The sequence below is a fragment of the Furipterus horrens genome, unplaced genomic scaffold (genome assembly GCF_987537825.1).
Source record: "Furipterus horrens unplaced genomic scaffold, mFurHor1.1.pri manual_scaffold_4, whole genome shotgun sequence".
Taxonomy (NCBI): Eukaryota; Metazoa; Chordata; class Mammalia; order Chiroptera; family Furipteridae; genus Furipterus; species Furipterus horrens.
In genome coordinates, this window is record NW_028327174.1 from 108,863,225 (window position 1) to 108,884,792 (window position 21,568).

At 37.8% G+C, this 21,568-nt stretch overlaps 1 protein-coding gene across 2 annotated transcripts in view; it reads left to right on the top strand.

The window, feature by feature from the left end:
• The window catches only part of KITLG (KIT ligand), a 99,189-nt gene that overhangs the window by 37,368 nt on the left and 40,253 nt on the right, over positions 1-21,568 (top strand). For both annotated transcript variants that reach the window (XM_090273904.1, XM_090273903.1), the window contains one exon: positions 15,042-15,104. In XM_090273904.1, coding sequence (XP_090130030.1) covers positions 15,042-15,104 — 63 coding nt within the window. The remainder of the gene's footprint in view (positions 1-15,041; positions 15,105-21,568) is intronic.

Genomic DNA, 21,568 nt, shown 5'->3' on the forward strand with positions numbered 1-21,568 from the left:
CCACCCATGCAACTTATGCAAATTTCTTAGAAGGAATCCAGAGGGTGTAAGTTTAAAAGCATTCTTTGATGCAACACCTGAAGGTGAAGTAACGTGTTTTATTTGAGGGGCTGGTGATCCAAGCAGTGCAGCATTTGCCTGCTATATGCCCAACTAGGCATTGAATGTAGCGATGGGGGTGGGGTAGAATAACTTAAAAAACAAAACAGAACACAGATTAAGGTCCTTTTTATCAAGTTGCTTATTAGTTTGTGACCCAAGAAATTATATTAAAAAGAAAATATATGTTTGTACTCTAATTTCATATTGGTCGAAGGCACTCATTAAACGTTTGCTTGATAAATGAAGTAAGGATGTGCTCCACTGTGGTGCGAATTGTAATCACCTGCGATGTTTTTTAAAATTATTGATGTCAAGGCCCTACTTATTCAATAGATCTGAGGAAGGGCTCCAGGCATCTAAATGTTTGAGACATTTCTGAAAGGAAGTTTAAGAACTGCTGTAGATGACCTGTTCTGTCAAACATGACAGACCAAAGTGCGTTAACTTTGATTTAATCTCAGTTTTTATTATGACTAGTATTATCTATGTTTTATAGATTTATATGAATGTCAGATTAATATTAGTCTCCAATATATGCTTAAATTGGTCACAACTTGGTAATTAGAGCTCTTAAGTGGCTACTGCTGTAACTGTGGAGCTGAGAATAAGCTGGAGTGATTTACATTGGTTCTGGGGAGCAAATTTCAAATATGTGGGCAATGAATCATAGTTGAAAGATGATGATGTATCTAAACACAGGCTGAGCATATCCAAAAGTAACATGGCATTTAAGAAAAATTAGTTTTTGCTAAGCGTTTGAGGAGAACTACTTAATGAGCACCACTTCCTGTTGAAATGTCAAATCAGTATTTTCAAGTGGCGTATGTAGGTATTATAAGCACTTTCTAAGGTTTTCCATTCTTGTCTTTAACCACCTGCTTATTTTCAATCTGTTACCTATCTGTTGATACAATGGAAAATGGCAAGAAGCACTGAAGAGAAAAGTGCCCAGAAAGGGATGCTTATTAATATTGACAGTAAAATATATTTCCTTGCCTCAAAGAAAACTATGAAATCATTAAACTGAAAGGAGGTTTTATCTCCCCTCAATCAACTAATTTGGGAAAATTTTTTATTTCAAGAGTTGATCTAGTGAAGTTAGCATGTTTACTTCAGATTACTGAAAAAAGTCAAGTTAATAAAAAAATAGAACTGAGAAGATCATTTCTAATTGAACAATGAGGTACATAATGCACAGCCTGTATTTCATGGAGTTGGAAACAGAAAAATATAAACTAGTTTCTGATCTCAAAGTGGGAGGTAAGCCATCTCTATGAATATATGAATTCATATCACTACATTGCAGAAACAATACATAAATAGGTGCCATTTAAAAGATTTCATGGTATAATGTGGAACCCAACATATGCAGATATATTGGTTAAGAGAATGGATTTTGACCTGAGTTTTAAATCCAAGTTCTTTGACATTGGATAAGTAACTACCTTTCTAAATTTCAGTTCCTAGTTCCTAATTTTGGGGGTTAGATTAAATAAAAGAATACATACATACATTTTTACCCCACTTATTATCACATGATCTCTTTGTGCCTTGGTTTCCTCATTGGTATAATCAATTAATAGTACTTTACCTCAAGAGTGATTCCAAGAATTAAATAATAGAGAGAGAGAGAGAGATCCAAAGTGGCAGAGGAGTAAGTTGTAGCCACACTAACCTCCTCCCAAGACCAGTCTAAAATCACAACTAAATTGTGGAGAAATCATCCAGAATAACCAACTGAACAGTAGCTGGAGAGAAGCCATATAACTATGGACAGACAGAAGAAACCACTTCACCACTTCACCACAACATAACTGGTAGGAATTGTGGAGGAAACAGTCATGAGAAGGCTGGCTGGGTTCCCATGGGTAGCAGCCGAAGTGCTGGATGGAAATATCAGCCCCCAGGGGGTTCCCCCTGAGAAGTGTGGGGTCTAAATCCCAAGCTGTGCTCCCCAGCCTATAGCATCAGAGCCAGAAAGGAACCCAGATAACATCCAGCTGTGAAAAACAACAGGGTTTCTGCCTGCCGTAGATAGACAGCTGGAGACACAGAGATCCTCTTAAAGGACCAACATATAAAATTTCATTTGCAGCCACTTAGCCTGGGCTCCAGCAAAGGGGAGGAAGAGTGGACTAGAGACACTTGAAGAGAGTTTGGAGACAGTGGTTTTGGGGAGAGAACTGAGGGAGCACCTGATAGGATCTCTGTGCTGACTCATTCCCTGTACTGCTGTAGCCATCTTGCTCAGAAAGAGCACACACCTCCAAGTGGCATCAGCCTGAGGAGAAGCAATAGCCCCAGCTGCAGGAATTACTCTGCCCCACCCTGTGGTTCTTATGCCTGGCTGCTAATTACAGACTGACTAGATTAACAACTGAAGGAGACAGCCACAGACTATAGATCACCAGTAGTCTCAAACAGGCTGCCTAGGGCTAGACTTGGACCCCATCTGACTTCACCAGTGGCAGATACAGAAATAGAAGAAAGTGATAAACACTAGATTTAATGAGACAAATTCCACCATGGTATTCTTCATGATTAGCGTTATTTTCTCAACTGCATAGCTTCTTAACATTCATTTCCTGTCCTTTAAGTTTGTGCATATCAAGTCACTAACTTTTATATTATAGTTTATTTCAATCTCATATTGTGCACCTCCCTTCCTTCTCTTACTCCATTTTACCTTCTTATTTCCTCTTCTTGTTTTCATTTTAAATTCTCTTTTGTCTCTTGCTATGACTTGTTTCCATTCCACACTCTTACTATTTCTTCCTCTCCAGCCTCTCAAAACCATTTTTCTTGTCATCAGTCATCTCACATTCTTTTTCCATTCTTAAAATACCCTTATTCCCTCTGCACCTTAATTAATCTTTACTCGTTGGCTGTGCATTTGGTGGTGGTTGTGGCATTTCATCAATTTTATTCCTAGATCTTCACTATTTTTGTATTTCAAATCTCAAATTTTACCTTCCCCTTTACTACTACATTTTGCCTTCCTCCTGCTCTTTTTTCTTTCTTCCTTCCTTCCTTCCTTCCTTCCTTCCTTCCTTTCTTTCTTTCTTCCTTCCTTCCTTCCTTCCTTCCTTCCTTCCTTCCTTCCTTTTTTCCTTCCTCCCTTCCTTTCTTTCCTTTTTTTCTTTTTGTTTTGAATTTGAATTTTTTCCTGTCTTAGCCTGGTTTTCTTTCCCCACTCTTAGTGTTCCTTCTCCCTCTATCATCTCAAAATAATTTCCCCTTCCTCTAGACATCTCTTAAGGTTTTTTTCTTTTTTCACTTATTCCCATCCCACCTATATTAATCTTTGCTCATTGGTTGTTGATAGTGCTGGGGTAGATCTTCTTCTCCAATTTGGTTCCTATATTTTCTTTTCTTTTTCTTTCTTTTTTTGTTTTTTTGTTCATATGTATATATATGTATATTTTTGAATTTCTGTTTAAATCTAATATAATACACTTTCCTTCTCTTACTTTATCCTGCCTTCTTCCCTCCCTTTTTGTTTATGATGTAAATTTTACTTTCTTTCTCCCATTGCTTTGTCCCTATTCCCTATTCTTATTATTGCTCCTCCCTCTACCCTCTCAAAATCATTCTTCTTTCAGATAGTCATTTCATTTTTTTCATTTCTCATAATAGTCTTAATCTCTTTACACCTTTATTAATACTGGCTCATTTGCTGTTGATAGTGTTATTGTGGGTGGAAATTATTTTTGCAGGTATGGGTTTCTTTTCTGGGCTGTTTGATTCTTTTCTGGCAGCACCTGTACAAAAGCATACAAGGCATGGTGGCTGGAGTGACTTTCAGTCAGCCATCCAGAGAGAAGGACCCACCAAAGAATAGCCCAACAACAACCAAAACCGGATTATAACCAGATAGTCCACATGAATGTCATTAAGGACATCCCAAGAGCATCAAGTTTAGGAGATCAAGGAGACTACAACACTGAATCCCACAGGCCTCCTACCACAGAAGGTCACACCATGAAGACAGGGACTCAAAGAAGATCAATCTAAGAAGCAGAAACAAACAAGAAGAGTCACCTAAAATAGGGAGACAAGAAACAGCACTAGAAGGAAAGGAGGAACTCCCAGAAAGAGTGCTAAATGAAGTAGAGGCAAGCAAACAATCATACATTGTGTTCAAAATAATGGTTATAAGGATCCTCAATGAGCTCAGTGAGAACTGCAAAGAACTTCTGGAAACTACAAGGAACTTACTGCAAACTACACAGCATGAGAAAGGATATAGAGACTATCACTAAGAGTCAGGAGTAAATGAAGAAAACAATTTCTGAAGTGAAGAACACAGTACAAGGTACTAAGAGCAGACTAAATAAAGCAGAGCATTGGATCAGTGAGCTGAAGGACAAGGTAAAAAAAAATTCCCAGACAGAGCAACAAAATGAAAAAAAACTGAAAAAGAATATAGAGGGTTTAAGGGAGTTGCAGTACAGCATGAAATGTAATAATATTTGTTTTATAGGCATGCTAGAAGGAGAAGAAGAGTAAGGCATAGAAAACCTGTTTGAAAAAGTAATGACAGAAAACTTCCCTAACTTGATAAGAGAAAAAGTCACACAAGTCCAGAGAGCACAGAGGGTCTCAGTCAAGATGAACCCAAAGAGGCCCACCCCAAGACACATCATAATTAAAATGGCAAATTTCAAAGACAAAGAGAGAATCTTAAAAGGCAGCAAGGGAGAAACAGCTAGTAGCATACAAGGGAGACCTGATAAAACTATCAGCTGATTTTCAACAGAAACACTATAAGTAGAAGAGAATGACAAGAAATGTTCCAAGTTATGAAAAGCAAAGCCTGCAATCAAGACTACTTTACCCAGCAAGGCTCTCATTTAAAATGGAAGGTGATATAAGGAGTTCCCCAGACAAAAAAAGCTTAAAGAATACATCTCCACTAAACCAGCATTGTAAGAGATGCTAAAGGGACTGCCTTAAGAAGATGAAGAAAGAGAGAGAGGGAAACACAGGTACAAAGGGAAAAATGACAATGAATAAGTACCTTTCTATAATAACCTTAAATGTAAATGGATTAAATGCTCCAATCAAAAGACATAGGGTAGCTGAATGTATAAGAAAACATGACCCGCCTATATGCTGTCTAAAAGAGACCTACCTCAGAACAAAAGATCTACACAGACTGAAAGTGAAGGGATGGAAAAAAAAATGTTTCAAGCAAACAGGCATGGGAGAGCAATACTCATATCAGAGAAAATAAATTTCAAACCAAAGGCCATAAAAAGAGACAAAGAATACTTTGAGAAAATCCCAAAAGTAATACTTAAGGGAAAATCCATCAAGAAGATATAACTCTTGTAAACATATATGCACCCAACACTGGAGCACCCAAATGTATTAAGAAATCTTGGAGGCCTTCAAGAAATACATTGACAGTAACACACTAATAGTAGGGGATTTTAACACCCCACTGTCAACAATGGATAGATCTTCCAAGCAAAGAAACAACAAGGATATTGTGGCACTGAACAACACTCTAGATCAAATGAATTTAATTGATATATACAGAAACTTCCATCCCAAAGAAGCAAAATATACATTATTTTCAAATGCACATGACACATTTTCAAAGGTAGACCACATAGTAGGACACAAAACAAGCCTCAAAAAATTCAAGAAAATTGAAATCATATCAAGCTGCTTGTCAGATCATAATGGCTTGAAACTAGAAACAAACCTTAAGAAAAAAATAAATAAATAACATTCAAATTCGTGAAGACTGAATAACATGCTATTAAATTAATGACATCAAGGAAAAACTCAAAAACGTTTCTAGAAACAAATGAAAATGAATACACAGTAGCCCAAAACCTATGGGACACAGAGAAGGCAGTTCTGAGAGGGAAGTTCATGGCAATACAAACCTACCTAAAAAGGATAGAAGAATCTCAAATAAACAACCTAACGCTACATCTACAAGAGCTACAGGAACAACAACAAACAAAACCCAGAGTGAGTACAAGGAAGGAGATGATCAAGATCAGAGCAGAATTAAGTGACATAGAAACTAAAAGAACAATTCAAAAGTTCAATAAATCCAGGAGCTTGTTCTTTGAAAAGATAAACAAAACTGACAAGCCTTTAATCAGATTCATCAAGTAAAAAAGAGAGAGGACCCAAATAAATAACTCTAGAAACAAGGGAGGAGAAATCACAATTGATGCCACAGAAATGCAAAGGATTGTAATAAATTACTACAAACATCTATATGCCAAGAAATCTGATAACCTGGGTGAAATGGACATATTTCTAGGAACATATAGTTTTCCTAACTGAATCAAGAAGGAGCAAAAATCCTGAATAGATTGGTAGCAACAAGTGAAACTGAAGTGGTAATTAAAAAACTCGTGGCACACAAAATCCCTGGACCAGATGGCTTCACGTGAATTTTGCCAAACATGTAGGGAAGAGCTAACTCCTATCCTTCTCAAACTATTCCAAAAAAATTCAAGAAGAGGGAACACTCCCAAATTACAGAGTGTCGCAAAAAAATGTATCCACAGTTTTAATGATTATTAAGTTTGTATTTATTAGCATGCAGTTCCCTTTCAAAGTTCACAATAAACTACATAAATTAACTTTTTTATACTTAGTGCCTGTTTTCAAACTGATGACTATTTTGGTCTAGACATTGTTGGCAACATGAAGCAATGGAATCGCAAACATGAAGAATCATTTCATTTGGTATTTGAGCACATTCTCTTTCAATGGCTACTCCTAATTCATCAATGGTTTCATGTTTTTTAGCATAAACGTTTTCTTGAGAAATCCCCAAAGGAAAAAGTCTAGCAAATGTGCAGGGTAACCTACAGGACCTCTTCACCCGATCAATCTGTTTGGCAGGTTCTCATTAAGATAGGCCCTTAAATTATGACAGTAATGTGGAGACACTCCATCCTGTTGGAAATAAAAGTCCTCATCATGAAAATCTTTGTGACTATATGGCATGACTAATTCCTACAGTAAATTCAAGGAAGTGGCACCAGTTGCAGTACCTGCAAGAAAGAAAGGGCCGGTTAACCAATGCATAGATTAGCCACACCACACTGTCAGTCCTGTCTTTGTACTCCTACTGCATTTTCGTACTACCTGTAGCACTTTAGAATAAACTTTATTCATTCAAAACTTAATCTGATTTCAGCCATTATTTCTCAATAGTGAAATCTAAAACAACAACAACAACAACAAATTTAGCAAGTTACCAGCTATTAAAGTGTGGATACATTTTTTGTGACACCCTATTTCTATTAGGTCAGTATTATCTGGACAGGTACATAGAAAAAAATGAAACTAGACTACCAACTTATACCATACACCAGGTGTATTGCATAATTTCAAAACCAGGTCAAGATACAACAAAGAAAGAAAACTACAGGCCAATATCACTCATGAACATTGATGCTAAAATCCTCAACAAAATATTGGCAAATTGGATCCAGCAATACATTTAAAAGATCATGCACCATATCAAGAGGGATTCATCCAAGGGATGCAAGGATGGTATGATATTCACAGATCAATAAATGTAATACACCACCTAAACAAAATGAAAGAAATCACATAATAATATCAATAGATGTTCAAAAAGCACTTGATAAAGTCCAGCACCCATTTATGATAAAAACACTCATCAAAGTAGGAGTAGAGATGAGCATACCTCAATGTAATAAATGCCATATATGAGAAACCTCATACTCAATGGACAAAAACTAAAAGCTTTCTCCCTAAGTTTAGGGACAATACAAGGTGTCTGCTTTCACCACTTTTTTTCAACATAGTTTTGGAAGTTGTAGCCACAGCGATCAGATAAGAAAAAGAAATAAAAGGCATCCAAACTGGAAAGGAAGAGGTAAATCGGTCATTATTTGCCAATGACTTGATAATGTACATGGAAAACTCTATGGGCTCCACCAAAAAACTACTCAACCAATAAATGAATTTAGCAAAATAGCAGGATACAAAATCAATATTTAGAAATTGAAGGCATTTCTGTACACCAACAATGAAATATCAGAAACAGAAACTAGGGGGAAAAATCCCATTTACTATAACAAGAAAAATAAAGTACCTAGGAATAAACTTAACCAAGGAGGTAAAAGACCTGCACTCAGAAAACTATAGAACACTGAAGAAAGAAATTAAGGAAGATACAAATAAATGGAAGTATTACTGTGTTCATGGATTGGGAGAATTAACATTCAAATGTCCATACTACCCAAAGCAATCTATAGATTCAATGTAATCCCTCTTAAAATACAAATGACATATTTCACAGAATTAGAGAAAATATTTCACAAATTTATATAGAACAAAAAATGACCCTGTATAGCCTCAGCAGTCTTGAGAAAGAAGAACAAAGTAGGAAGGATCACAATACCTGATATCAAACTATATTACAAGCCACTCTAATCAAAACAGTTTTCTACTGGCATAAGAATAGACACATAGATCAATGGAACAGAATAGAGAGCCCAGAAATAAACCCAGGTCTCTATGGTCAATTAATACTTGACAAAGGGGGCAGGAGCATAAAATGGAGTAAAAATAGCCTCTTCAATTAATGGTGTTAGAAGATCTGAACAGATACATGGAAAAAAATGAAACTAGACCACCAACTTATGCCACACACCAGAATAAACTAACGACGGATAAAAGACTTAGATGTAAGCCGTGACACTATAAAAATCCAAAGGAAAACAGAGGCAGTAAAATTTCAAATATCCCATGTAGCAATATTTTTTGCTGATATATCTCCTAGGGCAAGGGAAATAAAGAAAGAATAAACAAATAAGACTACATCAAACTAAAAAGCTTCTGCTTGGCTAAAGAAAACATCAGCAAAATGAAAAGGGAATCAACAATATAGGAAAACATATTTGCCAATGAGACCTTGGACAAGGGTTTGATCTCCAAAATATATCAAGAATGCATATGATTCAACACCGGGAAGACAGACAATCCAATTAAAACATGTGCAAAGGACCAGAACAGACACTTCTCCAAGGAAGACATACAGAGGGCCCATAGATATATGAAAGAATGCTCAACATCACTAGCCATCAGAGAGATTCAAATTAAAACCACAGTGAGATAATGACCTACATCTGTCAGAATGGCCATCATAAACAAATCAACAAACAACCTGTGCTGGAGAAGATGCAGAGAAAAGGGAACCCTAGTGCACTGCTGGTGGGAATGTAGACTGGTGTGGCCACTGTGGAAATCAGTATGGAATTTCCTCAAAAAACTAAAAATGGAACTGCCTTTTGATCCAGCAATTCCACTGCTGGGATTATACCCTAAGAATCCTGAAACACCAGTTCAAAAGAACCTATGCACCCCTATGTTCATAGCAGCACTATTTACAATAGCCAAGTGCTGGAAACAGCCTAAGCATGCATCAGTAAATGAGTGGATCAAAAACTGTGGTACATTCACACAGTGGAATACTACACAGCAGAAAGAAAGAATGCCTTCTTTCTCAACAGCATGGATGGAACTGGAGACTCTTATGCTAAGTGAAATAAGCCCATGGTGGAAGACAAATACCATATGATCTCATCTATAACAGGAACCTAATGAGTAAAACAAATAAACGATCAAAATAGAACCAGAGGCATTGAAACAAGAAACAGACTGACAGCGACCAGAGGGGAGGGGTTTGGGGGGAGAGGGAGAAGGCAGGAAAGAAGGGGAAGGGGCTAGTCAAGGAACAAGTATAAAGGACCTATGAACATGGACAACAGAGTGGGAATTGACTGGGAGCAGGGGTGGGAGTGGAGAGCAATGGGGAGAAATTGGGACAACTGTAATAGAACAACAATAAAAACTAAATAAGTTAATAGAGCAGTACTAGAAACATAGCAAATGGGTGCTAAATAATTAGCTGTTAGTGGTGATAGTAATGGTAGTTGTAGGATCATAGGATACCAGAGCTGAAAGGAATTTAGAGACATTATAGACAAACTTTTATAAATAGTTTGAGACCCAAGAGTGTTGAAAATGAGCTCCTGGTCCTATTACCAGTGCTGTGTCTTCTAGAACAGTGCCTCTCAAAGGGGTTCCTAGGGCCCACCCAGCCACTCTACTTTTATTTATGTATCTGGGTTACAAAATAAGAAAAATCAATCAAACATGAAAAATGTTTGAAAGTGACTGCTTTAAACCAGTGCTTGTGAGGTATCACTTGAGAACCATTTCTTAGGGTACTTCTTAAAAGTATAGCTCAATACAGTCTCTTTGTGTGTGTATTAAGAGTATAGCTTTCAGGGACCCACCTCAAAATACTGAATCTCAGCTTGTGGATGTGGGGTGGGGGAACCTTAATGTTTCCTACTAGCACCCCAGGTGGTAATTATTTGCATAGAAGTCCCAGAACTGCTTAGGCCATATTACTTTTAATGTTGGATTGTTTCATGTTTGAAAATAATGTGTTCCCATCCTTAAGCTAAAATTCATTAATTTTAATAATTCAAACAGCAATATGAGTGACTTTTGAGTTTAAGAGTATAGAGAATCACCCTCTCTCTCTAAAGAACAGTGGGGCAAAGCATCTTGACCTCAAGTGCGTGGGACTATTTAAATACCAGTTCTGCTCTAACCTAGGTATGTGACCTTGGACAAATAAGTCCCTGAATTTTCCCAGGTTTCAATTTCTGGCTTTTAAAATGAAGAAAAAGAGCATGATCAATAGTTCTTAATCTGAGATTCATAAGCCTCAAACCTTTGCAAGATGGAACTCCTGATTATATCTCTGTGTACCTTACGTGAATTTCTGAGAAGATGTTGCCTGGCTTTCATCTGCTTCCCAGAGAAGTTTCTGACCCCTCAGAAAGATAAGAACTACTAAATTAGATAACTTTGGAAGCCCTGTTTAGCTCTGAAATTATTTTACTCCATATGGTACTTCCTCAGGTTGCATCTTTTGGAGTAATTCAGGAATGCCTTAATTAAAGAAGCTAATATAGAATGAGAGAAATTTACTTTGCAGGCATAATCTTGGTAAGTTTTATTTGCTGGAAAAAGAAAAAAAAAGTGGGTTGATAGTACATTTTTGCCTTGTGCCCACAGTAGTTTCTTCAACTGAAATCATTCCTTTGCAGTCTCTGCCAGTTCTGCCTTTGCATTAGGCGGCAACTTGTGCTCTGCCCACAAGCCTTAAATTTGTTTGCTTGGGGTGGTCTCATGTCACAGAAGCACATGATTTAGGACTTTACTGTCAGTTTTATTTTTAAATTTCCTCTTGGACACTTTGTGCTAATCCTACGGTCCCCGTGGTTTTCATTTGAAATCCTTCTGGCATGTTTACTCAGCATAATAGTTAATCTATTTACAGAATGTTTTGCTTTGTTTCAAAAAAATGTAGCAAGACTTGTTTTAAATGGCAAACTCAGATGTACCTAAGGAAGGGGTTTGATTGATCCTGGGAAGAGGATGAATCAACCTTGAGAAACTTGTATCTAGAGGACACTTAGTCTGTAGCTTTTAGTGCCTGTGTTAATGTAAAGAGGAATCCAAATATTGAAATTATTCAAATTAGTTTCCATTTTACTTCTTCCTTCTGTTGCCTTCATTTGTGAAGAAGATGTTTTTCCTTCATCTGTGGGAATTTAATTAAATGTGACATTGCTGGTTTTTAAAAACTGTTTTATCTTTAAATATCTATTGAGTGGTTATTTGTCTTTCTCAAAATGCTTTGAGGCAGGTGGCTATCCTTAGCCATGCTGAAGCACTAAGTATTTAAATGTGGCACTTAATTCTCATTTAGTCTTTATAAATCCACTAGTTAGATTCTCCTATGATTTCCTTTAACACGTGTGGAAATTGAACCTAAAGTAAAGATTCTTCCCCAAGATGTCTGAGTTAGCATGTGGCAGGGCCTGGACTCAGCCTGAGCCTTGGGTCCCTAGAATCTGTGCTGTGACTCCTACAGCAAACTAACTGCTTCAAAGGAACATCTTCCAGATTCCAGGCCAAAGGCTCCCTCTGCTCTGACAAGCTTTCCACAATGATCAATATCCATCAGAGAAGCTGAATTTATCATAGGATTATCTGTGCTTTCTGAAAGCTAATCCCCATATCATAATGCTTAGGAAGTAATATAATGTTCATGAACTGAACATAAAAATCTACAATTTGATTTGCTAAATTCTCTCCCAAATGTCATTGGAAAGGAACCAATGCAAGCCAAGGGGGTAATGATGGGGAAGGAGAGCTGTGCTGGGGCCAGCACACAGAACCAGGATTTACATCCTACCCCCACCAGAAACTCCTCGTTCTTTTGACAGTGAGGTGCCAGCCCAGCTCTCTAAGCCCCCATGGCTACCTCTATAAAATAGACTTAATGATGTATGTTTCATGGGATTGTGGGAGAGACTGTATTTGAAAATTTTTTATTAACTGTAAAACATTTTTCAAAAGTACTGTTACTTTTCAGTCCCATCAGAAATTAAATATCATTAAATCACCTACTTTATTATACACCCTCCAAGTGGTAAGGTCTGGAGATTTCAATGTGTTGGTCAGATAGTATTTTGTAAGGTTTCTTTGACTTTCTGAACCGTTTTTAAAAATATATAAATTACTAATAAAATAGAATTGGCTGAAATATCTCTTACATTTCCTGTGCTCTTTAGGTGTGTTTGTGTATATATATATATAAATATATATATATATACACACACTCAGATCCTGAGTTTTCTGAATACTAATTTGATCAATGCTGTATTTTTGGATTATGTAAGTTATGTGCAAAAGAAGGGCTAGATTGTTCAGAACAGCTGCCACTTCTTGCCTTGTTTCTTCATCTGGAATGGCTTCAATTTACATTGTTGATTCATAATGAAAAAATGTTGCTGCTCAATCTGATTCCAGTTTTATACCTGCAAAGGTATCAGCTGTATCTTTGCCACCAGGACTTACATAACATGACTAAGTCATTTTGCTTTCCAAAGATGGGAGTGAAGATCCAAAAGACCAAAAAAGTTACGGAAGCATGGTGGGAGAGGAAGAAAATTAAGTGTAAAAAGCAAGAATGTAACTCCTAAATACTACCTTCTGTGGCAGCCCAGACATATATTCTATAAGCAGCAAGGCATCTCCTATTTTATTAATTCACTGAGGAGCTTTGTGAGTGGAAAATGCCCAGGACAAATGAGCAGAAAGTAGATGAAAATGTGTAGTGGAGCTAAGAGGCAAGGGAGGCTTTGCTGTCAGAGGCCTGAGTTCTAGTGCAGACTTAATACACAGTAGATATGTGACCTTAGTTAAGTTCCTTCACCTCTCTCAACCTCCACTTCTTCATTCGTGAAATACAGATAATATGTCACAGGAATCTGAGGATTGGATGTGATCATGCAACATAAGCCCTTAATGAGCACAGTGCCTGACACATGGTAAATATTTGGTGTGAGGCTCCGGGCTGAAACGGGTGTGTGAGCTGGCACCACTGGAGGTAGGATGGTAGTGAACACAGTGGAATTGGCTACTACCTTGGCTCCCCTTCCACTACATATTGTCAACCCTCAGTTGGAAATACATGTATTTGGAGGGCTGGTTAGTAGTTAAACATGAATTTTCAACCTAATGGGGGCTAATGCCCCTAATCCCTGTGTTGTTCAAGGGTCACCTATACTCATGCCTTTGCCTGGATTCTTTTCCACCCAAATTGTTATCAGATTCTAGAAGCTTTTGGCAAGGCCAAGAAGAAACCTGGATTGTGTAAAGGGAGATGTGTCAGAGATGACCTAATGTAGCAAACATGTACAAGATCCCAGCTTCCTGTGGGAAACAGTCAAGTTTTTAGAGGCAGGATTAGAGGAAGATAAGTCTGCAAAAGAAAGGTAGAGCCATGAAAGATGTAATAGTGCCAAACCAATTTTTTGCATTGTATCTTGTATTAAGACCTAGTGGGCTATATCAATTGTTGTCTATATTATTCAGGTGGAAATTTTGACAGTGCTAGAAGAGTGGGGTGGCAGAGCTAACGCTATATGTAGGAAAGGATATGAGAGAACCTAGAACACTGTATGCTTGGAAGTCAGTTGTCAATATAGCTTACAATATGCATTGAGTGTTTATGGTGTGTGCTTGACACATTCCCTTATCTCAGTTCAAGACTATTTGATGACATGGGTACCTTTAACTCTGTTTTACAGATGACAGACACCCAAGTAAAGAGTTTAGATCTGTTTCAAATTCCCTGGTTCCAAACCAGGTGCTTGTTCAATTTATGCTACAATGACTGATGAAAATGCATTAGATATATTTTTAAAGCATTGAAAGAAACTAGGTAATATTTGAGGAATGTCAAATGTTCAGCCTGAGGTAAGTGAATTAAGTTATATCACAGAATTGAATTTTTCTAAAATATTTGTGATAAAGCATCTTCATCCCATAAATAGCATTCTTTTAAAGTTTCGCTGACATTTTTTTCTAAGATCAATGTAGAACAGTACTTCTCAAACTGGAGCACTCATCAGAATGATCTGGGGAGTTGCTGAGTAAGAACCTATAGATCTGGTGTGACCAAGAATTTAAATTTCTAATAAGTTCCCTGGTAATGTGGATATAATTACTTTGAGAACAACTGACAATAAAAATATATCGCATTCCTGATTACATGGAGGAACAAGTAGGAAAACAGTCCTGGAAGGGAATTACAAGACTGCAGGTGGAAACTGCAATTGAGATCATGTTTCCAAAACTCCAATAACTGAACTTGGAGTCCAAAAGATTAGTATTATCACTTTATTTGGAGATAACCTTTGATTACAGAGGGAAATCAAGAATGAAAAATCATATATGTAAATATAGAAATCATGTGTAACATGACATATTAATTGATATGTATGGCTTGTCTTACAGTTGTTGTTTTTTTCCCCCCTTTTTTTTGGTCCCTGTAGGTGGCAAATCTTCCAAAAGACTATAAAATAACCCTCAAGTATGTCCCCGGGATGGACGTTTTGGTATGTAAACTGTTCATTTTTGAGTTTCATTTTGGTAGCTGATAAAGGAGATGGGATCATCCCATTGAGATAGGAAGTTATCTGGCATTTGGAAGTTTGTTCACTCTCTCCTAAACCTGTACTGCCAAAGTGTATAAGGTTATCTTCCTGGGAGCTACCAAATTTCTCTTTTTCCTTTAGCCTCTCCCCAAAAAGGCTTGAGTGTAAAATTATGTAAAGTCTTTTTATGCTTGAAAAGGTCTGAGGGAGGTGGGGGGAGTGGATGAAAGGTGAAGGGGTTAGCTAAAAAACATACACAGATACAGACAACAGTGTGGTGACAGCTCGAGGGAAAGGGGGGTGTGGGGGCTGGATGGAGGTGGCCAAAGGGGGCCAAAAACAGGGACAGAAGAGATTTTGCTTGGGGCAACGGGCACCTGATGCAGTGTGCAGATGGTGTTTTGTTGAGGGAGTTGTACACTTGAAATTTGTATGGTTTTGCAAACAAATGTCACTCCAATAAATGCAGTTAAAAATAATAATAAACCAAAAAAAAAAAGTCCTATATAAGTTTCTTTTCTATTTAATTTGAGAACATAAAATAGTTTATCTCAGAATTTATTATCAATGTGATAGATTCTTAGAACCTTACCATAAAAATGTGAGGTTATAATTATAAATACTCCTTTGTTACTACAACTAAGAAATTTAATTACTTTTCATTATATAGTATCAGAATTCATATAAGAAGAGCTATTTCAAGCATAGGAAATGTAATGTGTATGTATCCATCACATAGTTTGGCAATCCTCACCAAGTGCAATATTCAACTATACTTTTAAATAATAAAACATTATACATACAACTAAATTCCCTGTATTCCCCTTGTCTATGTCCATTAGTTTCCATTTTGTTTCTTAGGGACAATTTGTCTCTTAGGTACAAGTATTATGAGCTGGAATATTTTATTCCAGGCATGCTTTTAGGACTCGGTGTGAGTACAGCCTCCCCTCAAGTTGTGTGGAGCAGCACCTCATGCTCTTACACTTCTACTGCAAACTATGCATCCATACGTAAGGTACTGTGTTTGCATATTTCATAGTTCGTGTTAACACCATTATACTGCATATACTACTTTGTAACTTGCTTATATCGTAGCATACCTTTGAGGTATAACTAGCATTGTTCCATGTTGACTGATCTTAACTACTATAGTGTGTTGAGTTCATTTAAAACCATTTAGGTTACTCTGCTCTGCAAATAGATACCTTTCCTTAATTTACCAAGTATTTATTACACATTGCCTTGTGCAAGTTGTCTTAGGCTTTGAGTAATTTCTGTGGATAAGTCAATCAAAATTATTACCAGTTTAAGTGTGTTAAGAACATCACTAAGTGGTTGTGCTAAAACAGTGTTTCAGAGACTACAAGGTTACGACTTCAAGAGAATGCCAAAGGCTTAATATCTTTTCACTAGTAAAGCAAGCCTTTTAGCATGAACTGTCTAAAAGTTCCTTAGAACTCCTTTGAACATGTACCTTCATGTTGAACTAGTTGTCCTCAAGTCTAGGGCAGTGTCTGTCCTGGTGAATTAGGGATAGTTCTCTGGAGATAGGAATGTAAAAACAGAGCACCCTAAAAGTTAATTAATCTAACTGTTCAGTCACTTAGGCAGTATTTGTTTGGGAAAAACTATGGATACACACACTTTACCAGACACTTTAGGAAACAAATATGTGTCAATTTAGCCTTATGTTCAAAACCTTTAATAATAATTGCAGAGAAATTATCTGGCCTTTTTCACATATTCATCTCTTTGAATGATTAGAAAAACCTTGTGAGGGAGGCAGGATAGCTGAGGTGACTCCTATTCTACAAATGACACACTGCAGTTTATAACCCAGAAGTATTTTGCCAAAGATTATACACCCAGAGTGTGACCATCTTTAAAAGTAACCTCAGATCATGTGACTTAACCCTAGGTTACAGAATGTGTTTATCTAAATAATTGCACTAGTGAAGGAGAGTGTTATAAGTGAGGCATTTAAGGAGTAAGTGTTACTGAACCAGATAGGAAACACTTTGGGTTCTTGTCTCCCGAAATAAAAGAACTTAGATCAGGGGCACCAATAATGTAAGTAAAGTTTATTTCAGCTCTTCAGATGGCGGAAACTCTGTGGGTCAGAACCAGAGTCTCGCCTGTGTGTGAGTGCTCAGGCTTTTTACTGGGGTGAGAGAGTGGTGGTAGGCTCTTCCATTCTGGTGCAAGTTTCTGTGGCTATGGGGCGCTGATGAATGGTTTTCATAATCTTCTCCCCGCAGGTGCTCCCTGGTCTTGTTTGTCAGAGTTCAAGTTAGCATAAAGGGCAGAATGTTCCTTGCGTTTTGGCATATTCCATTCAAGTCACATACACAGTATGCCTGTGGTCTTGTTTTTCTCTTTTAAGCCCTGTGACTAAGCTCAATAAACAATAGTTGTTTATCTTGTGTTTCTTAAAAAAATTCCTATGTCTATTTGAGTTGGCGGCAGGCAATTTGTTTTCCCTTTTCTATCTCAGTCCCCCCGAAGAGATTACATACTCATAAACCTTTATGGAGTTAAGGAGTGATGAGCTCTTCTTCTGTAGCTACTTCTTGCTTGGAAGGGTCACAGGCCTGCCTTAGTGAGTAGAAATCTCTTCTCCCCCTTTCTAGTCTAGTGGACTGGTTGGAAGTAGGAAGTTGTTGCCAACCATGTGGAATCATGATGTTTGCCATATGGCCATACTACTAGAGTTACTAATATTTTTTAGATATTGTAGGAGGCTAGGGCCAAAAATTAGGATACTGAGCCCTATAAGAAGGAGAGTTAAAATGGGCAAGAAGAGGGGCCATAACCATTGTCCCCATGTTTGGTCTAAGGAGGCATTTACAGTCTTATCCGTAATTGGGTTTCTCAGATGGTTTTTAACCAAGAGGCATGGTTAGAAATCTCAGTTATACAAGTTTCAGCCTTAGCTGAGTTGCTTATGTAAGTGCAACAGGTGATGTTAATGATTGCACAAACACCACCTTCTGAGGCTAAGAGATAATCAAGGGCTGTTCTGTTATGTAAGACATTTGCTATCAAGTCTTAAGATTCTTTCATTTTCTTTAAAGCTTCTCCTGTCTCATTAGATAGTTTTTCTCATTGAGTGGTAAGGTTGGACAAAATGAATTCATGTTCAAAGTAACCTGCCCAAGGGATAAAAGAGGTAAATTCCTTTCTTCCCCAGGTGAGGATGTTGTCTAATAAACCTCTTCGAATTTGCACGTGTGTATAGGTATGATTATAGGGAGTTAATCTGGGAGGGATATGACCTAGGATGTACTGTCCATAGATGAGATAGGGGCTTAGACATTGAGTTGCAAAGTATCTGGTGGCTGTAGGGAAGACAGAGCTCTTACAGATCTCAGAGGAATATCCACATAAGGAAGCTCGGCCTTCACAGGGCACTGATGGTGGTGGAGGTGTTTCCTACATAAGGTTTAATATCAATGCAGAAGGAAGAGTTGGAGGGGAACAATGATCTAAAGTATAATTGTCAGAATGTAAGTAAGGTGGTAGCCTTTGGCATGGCCTGTTTGTAATGAGCAAAGATAGAAGTGTTAGGATTAAACGGTTTATGATTGGAAGAGGCAGTATAAAAACAAATAGCTGAATTTAGAGGAGGTAGTTGTACTAGTATAGCGGGTACTTTAAAAGATGGGAGGCTACCAAACAATGAGTTATTTGCTATTCTAGTCTCAGCATAGGCTAAGGGGAGAGATTTCTTTTCTTGTGGATGTCTGTGACACATCAGCAATTGTTCTAGCTGTCTGTTTGCCTCTCAGCTATTGCCCTTGATAGTCTTATTAGAGAGTTGTCTTCCCATGGCCCCCCTTTGACCATATTATTACAGTATTTTCTCCCTGGGTTTGTCTAAAAAGTGAAGATACGATAAATAAGAAGAGCATGTTACTTATCTCTTTCATGAAGAAAACCTTTAAATCTTCTAGAGGTTCACAGGAGTATTGGGCGTTGTCCTCTTTTTCAGAAGGGTTTTTTTGCCTGTAATTGGAAAAAAACTTTATCCTAGAAATATAAATTCAAGAGTTATATTTTCATACCTTAAAAGAAGATGGAGAGGCTAAAATGACTTGAAAAGATCCTTTCCTTTTTCAGTGAATTGATTATTTGTTCCTCCTTCTCGCCAATGTTTAATGAGAACGAGAGTGCCAGGTTGAATAGTGAGGCTGTTATTTGATGGGGACAGGGAATATGTTTATCCCCCACTCCTGTAGGGCTTGTTGGAATTTGTTAAGATTAATAATATATTTGAGTGGTTGTGTGTCAAAGTTGAAGAGTAGGCCAGAAGTTAGGAAAGAATGGCTGTAAGTCTTTTCAAAGGGGCTGATATTTAACCCAGTTCTTGGGGTGGCCTGTAGTCTCATAAGGGCAATGGGTAGTAAGGTTGACCATTTATACCCTATGGCAGAGTTCAGCAAGTGTTCTTTTGAAAGATTGGTTTGCTTGTTCAACTTTTCCAGAGGCTTGGGATTTCTAAGGGCAATGGAGTCTAAATTGAATATCTAAGACTTAAGCTAGGTCTTGAATGACTTGAGCAGTAAAGGAGGGCCCATTGTCACTTTGAAGGGACCTGGGGTAGGCCAAACCTAGGAATTATTTCCTTTAGGAGTAGTTTGCAAACCTCGGAGGCTCTTTCTGTCTGAGTAGGTAACGCTTCAATCTAGCCTGTGAATGTGTCTAGAAAGACTAATAAAAATTTGAATCCTTAGCAAGGGGGTATGTTGGTGAAGTCAATCTGCCAGTCCTCCCCAGGACCCTGGTTGAATCCCTTGATGTTGGATAGCAAGTATTCATGAGGGTGATTGACAAGTCTTGGGATTATTCCTGAGGTATAATTTGCAGGCCCAGGTTACCTGCTTAATGGTGTCAAGATTGTTAGTATTTAGAAGAAGTGGTTGTAATAAAGTAAGGAAGGCTTCTTGCCCACACTGGGTGCTTTGATGGGAGACATTAATAATTCTCCATAGCTGGCGTTCTGGGATTATAATCATACCCCGGTTTGAGGTATACCATCCTGAGGAGTTTCATTCTAAATGCAGTTCTTGGGCTACTTTTAGATCAGAATCTGAGTAGCAAAGGGAGGTGGATAGTTCTGGAAAGAGAGCAGTTGTAGGGTGGGAAGAGATGTTAAGGGTCATTTGGCTGCTATTTTAGTTTCTTTATCAGTTCGAGAATTTCCTATGGCTATATCGCTGTCAGTGCTTTGATGTCCCTTGCAACAACTAATGGCTACCTCTTTAGGCCTGTTAACTGCCTCTAAGAGATAAATGATGAGGTCTTTATGTTTATGGTAGAATTTTTAGCTGTTAATTAAACCTTGTTCCTTCCAGATTGCTGCAGGAGCATGTAGGATAAGGAAAGAGAGCTTGGAGTCAGTGTAAATATTTATCCTACTTTTTCCCCCTAGCTCCAAAGCTCAAATTAAAGCAATTAGTTAACCTTCTGGGCAGAGGTACTAGGTAGTAGTAGTTGGGCCTAAATAGTCTCATGTAAGGAGACAACAGCCTATCCAGCTTTTCTGATTCCTAGATCTATGAAACAACTACCATCAATAAACCAGGGCTGGTCAGGGTTAGGTAGCAGATTATCTCATAGATGGGGTCTAGGGGAAAATATCTAACTTATAATATCAATACAGTTATGTTTAAGAGATACAGTTGTCTCTGGTAGAGGGATTAGGGTAATTGAGTTCAGGATATTATAAGTCTTAATGGTAATTTCAAGGGTGTCTCACAGGAAGGCCTGATATTATAGGACTCTTCCTCCTGTGATCCATGTATCTCCCTTTGTTTCCAATACGTCCTGAACCTGTTGTGGCACAAGGACCTCAGTAGTTTGGCTTAGAGTTAACTTAGAGGCTTCTTTTATTGATAGGGAGGGTACTGCCACTGCCCAAAGGCAGGCTGGCCAGCCTCTAGCAGCTGCATCAAGTTGCTTTGAAAAGTAGGTCTTAACCTTTGTCCTAAAACTCCTGGGGCTGTTGTGCCATAATTAAGAATCCAAATGCAGCAAAATCCAGTAAGGCCAAGAAATTCTCTTAAGCTCCTCCTTGTAGCTGGCCTCGTAATATTGTTTATGGCTCCCTTTCGTTTAGGGTCAGCCATTCTCTTTCCTTTGGTTATCTGGAAACCTAAATATTTAATAATGGTTTGTGAAATTTGTGCTTTCTGTAGAGAGATGCAATATCCATGCTTTCGTAGGAAACTTAAGGTTTTAAGAGTGTCCTTTTGTGAGATTTCATAGGAAGGGCTAGCAATTAGTAAATAATCTACTTCCTGTAGAAGTGTGCTGTTGGTGAGCTGGAGTTCCTTAAATTCTCTTTCTAGGGCCCTCCCGAATATGTGTGGACTATTTATAAACCCCTGGGTTAGTCTGGTTCAGCAAAGTTGATAGTTCTG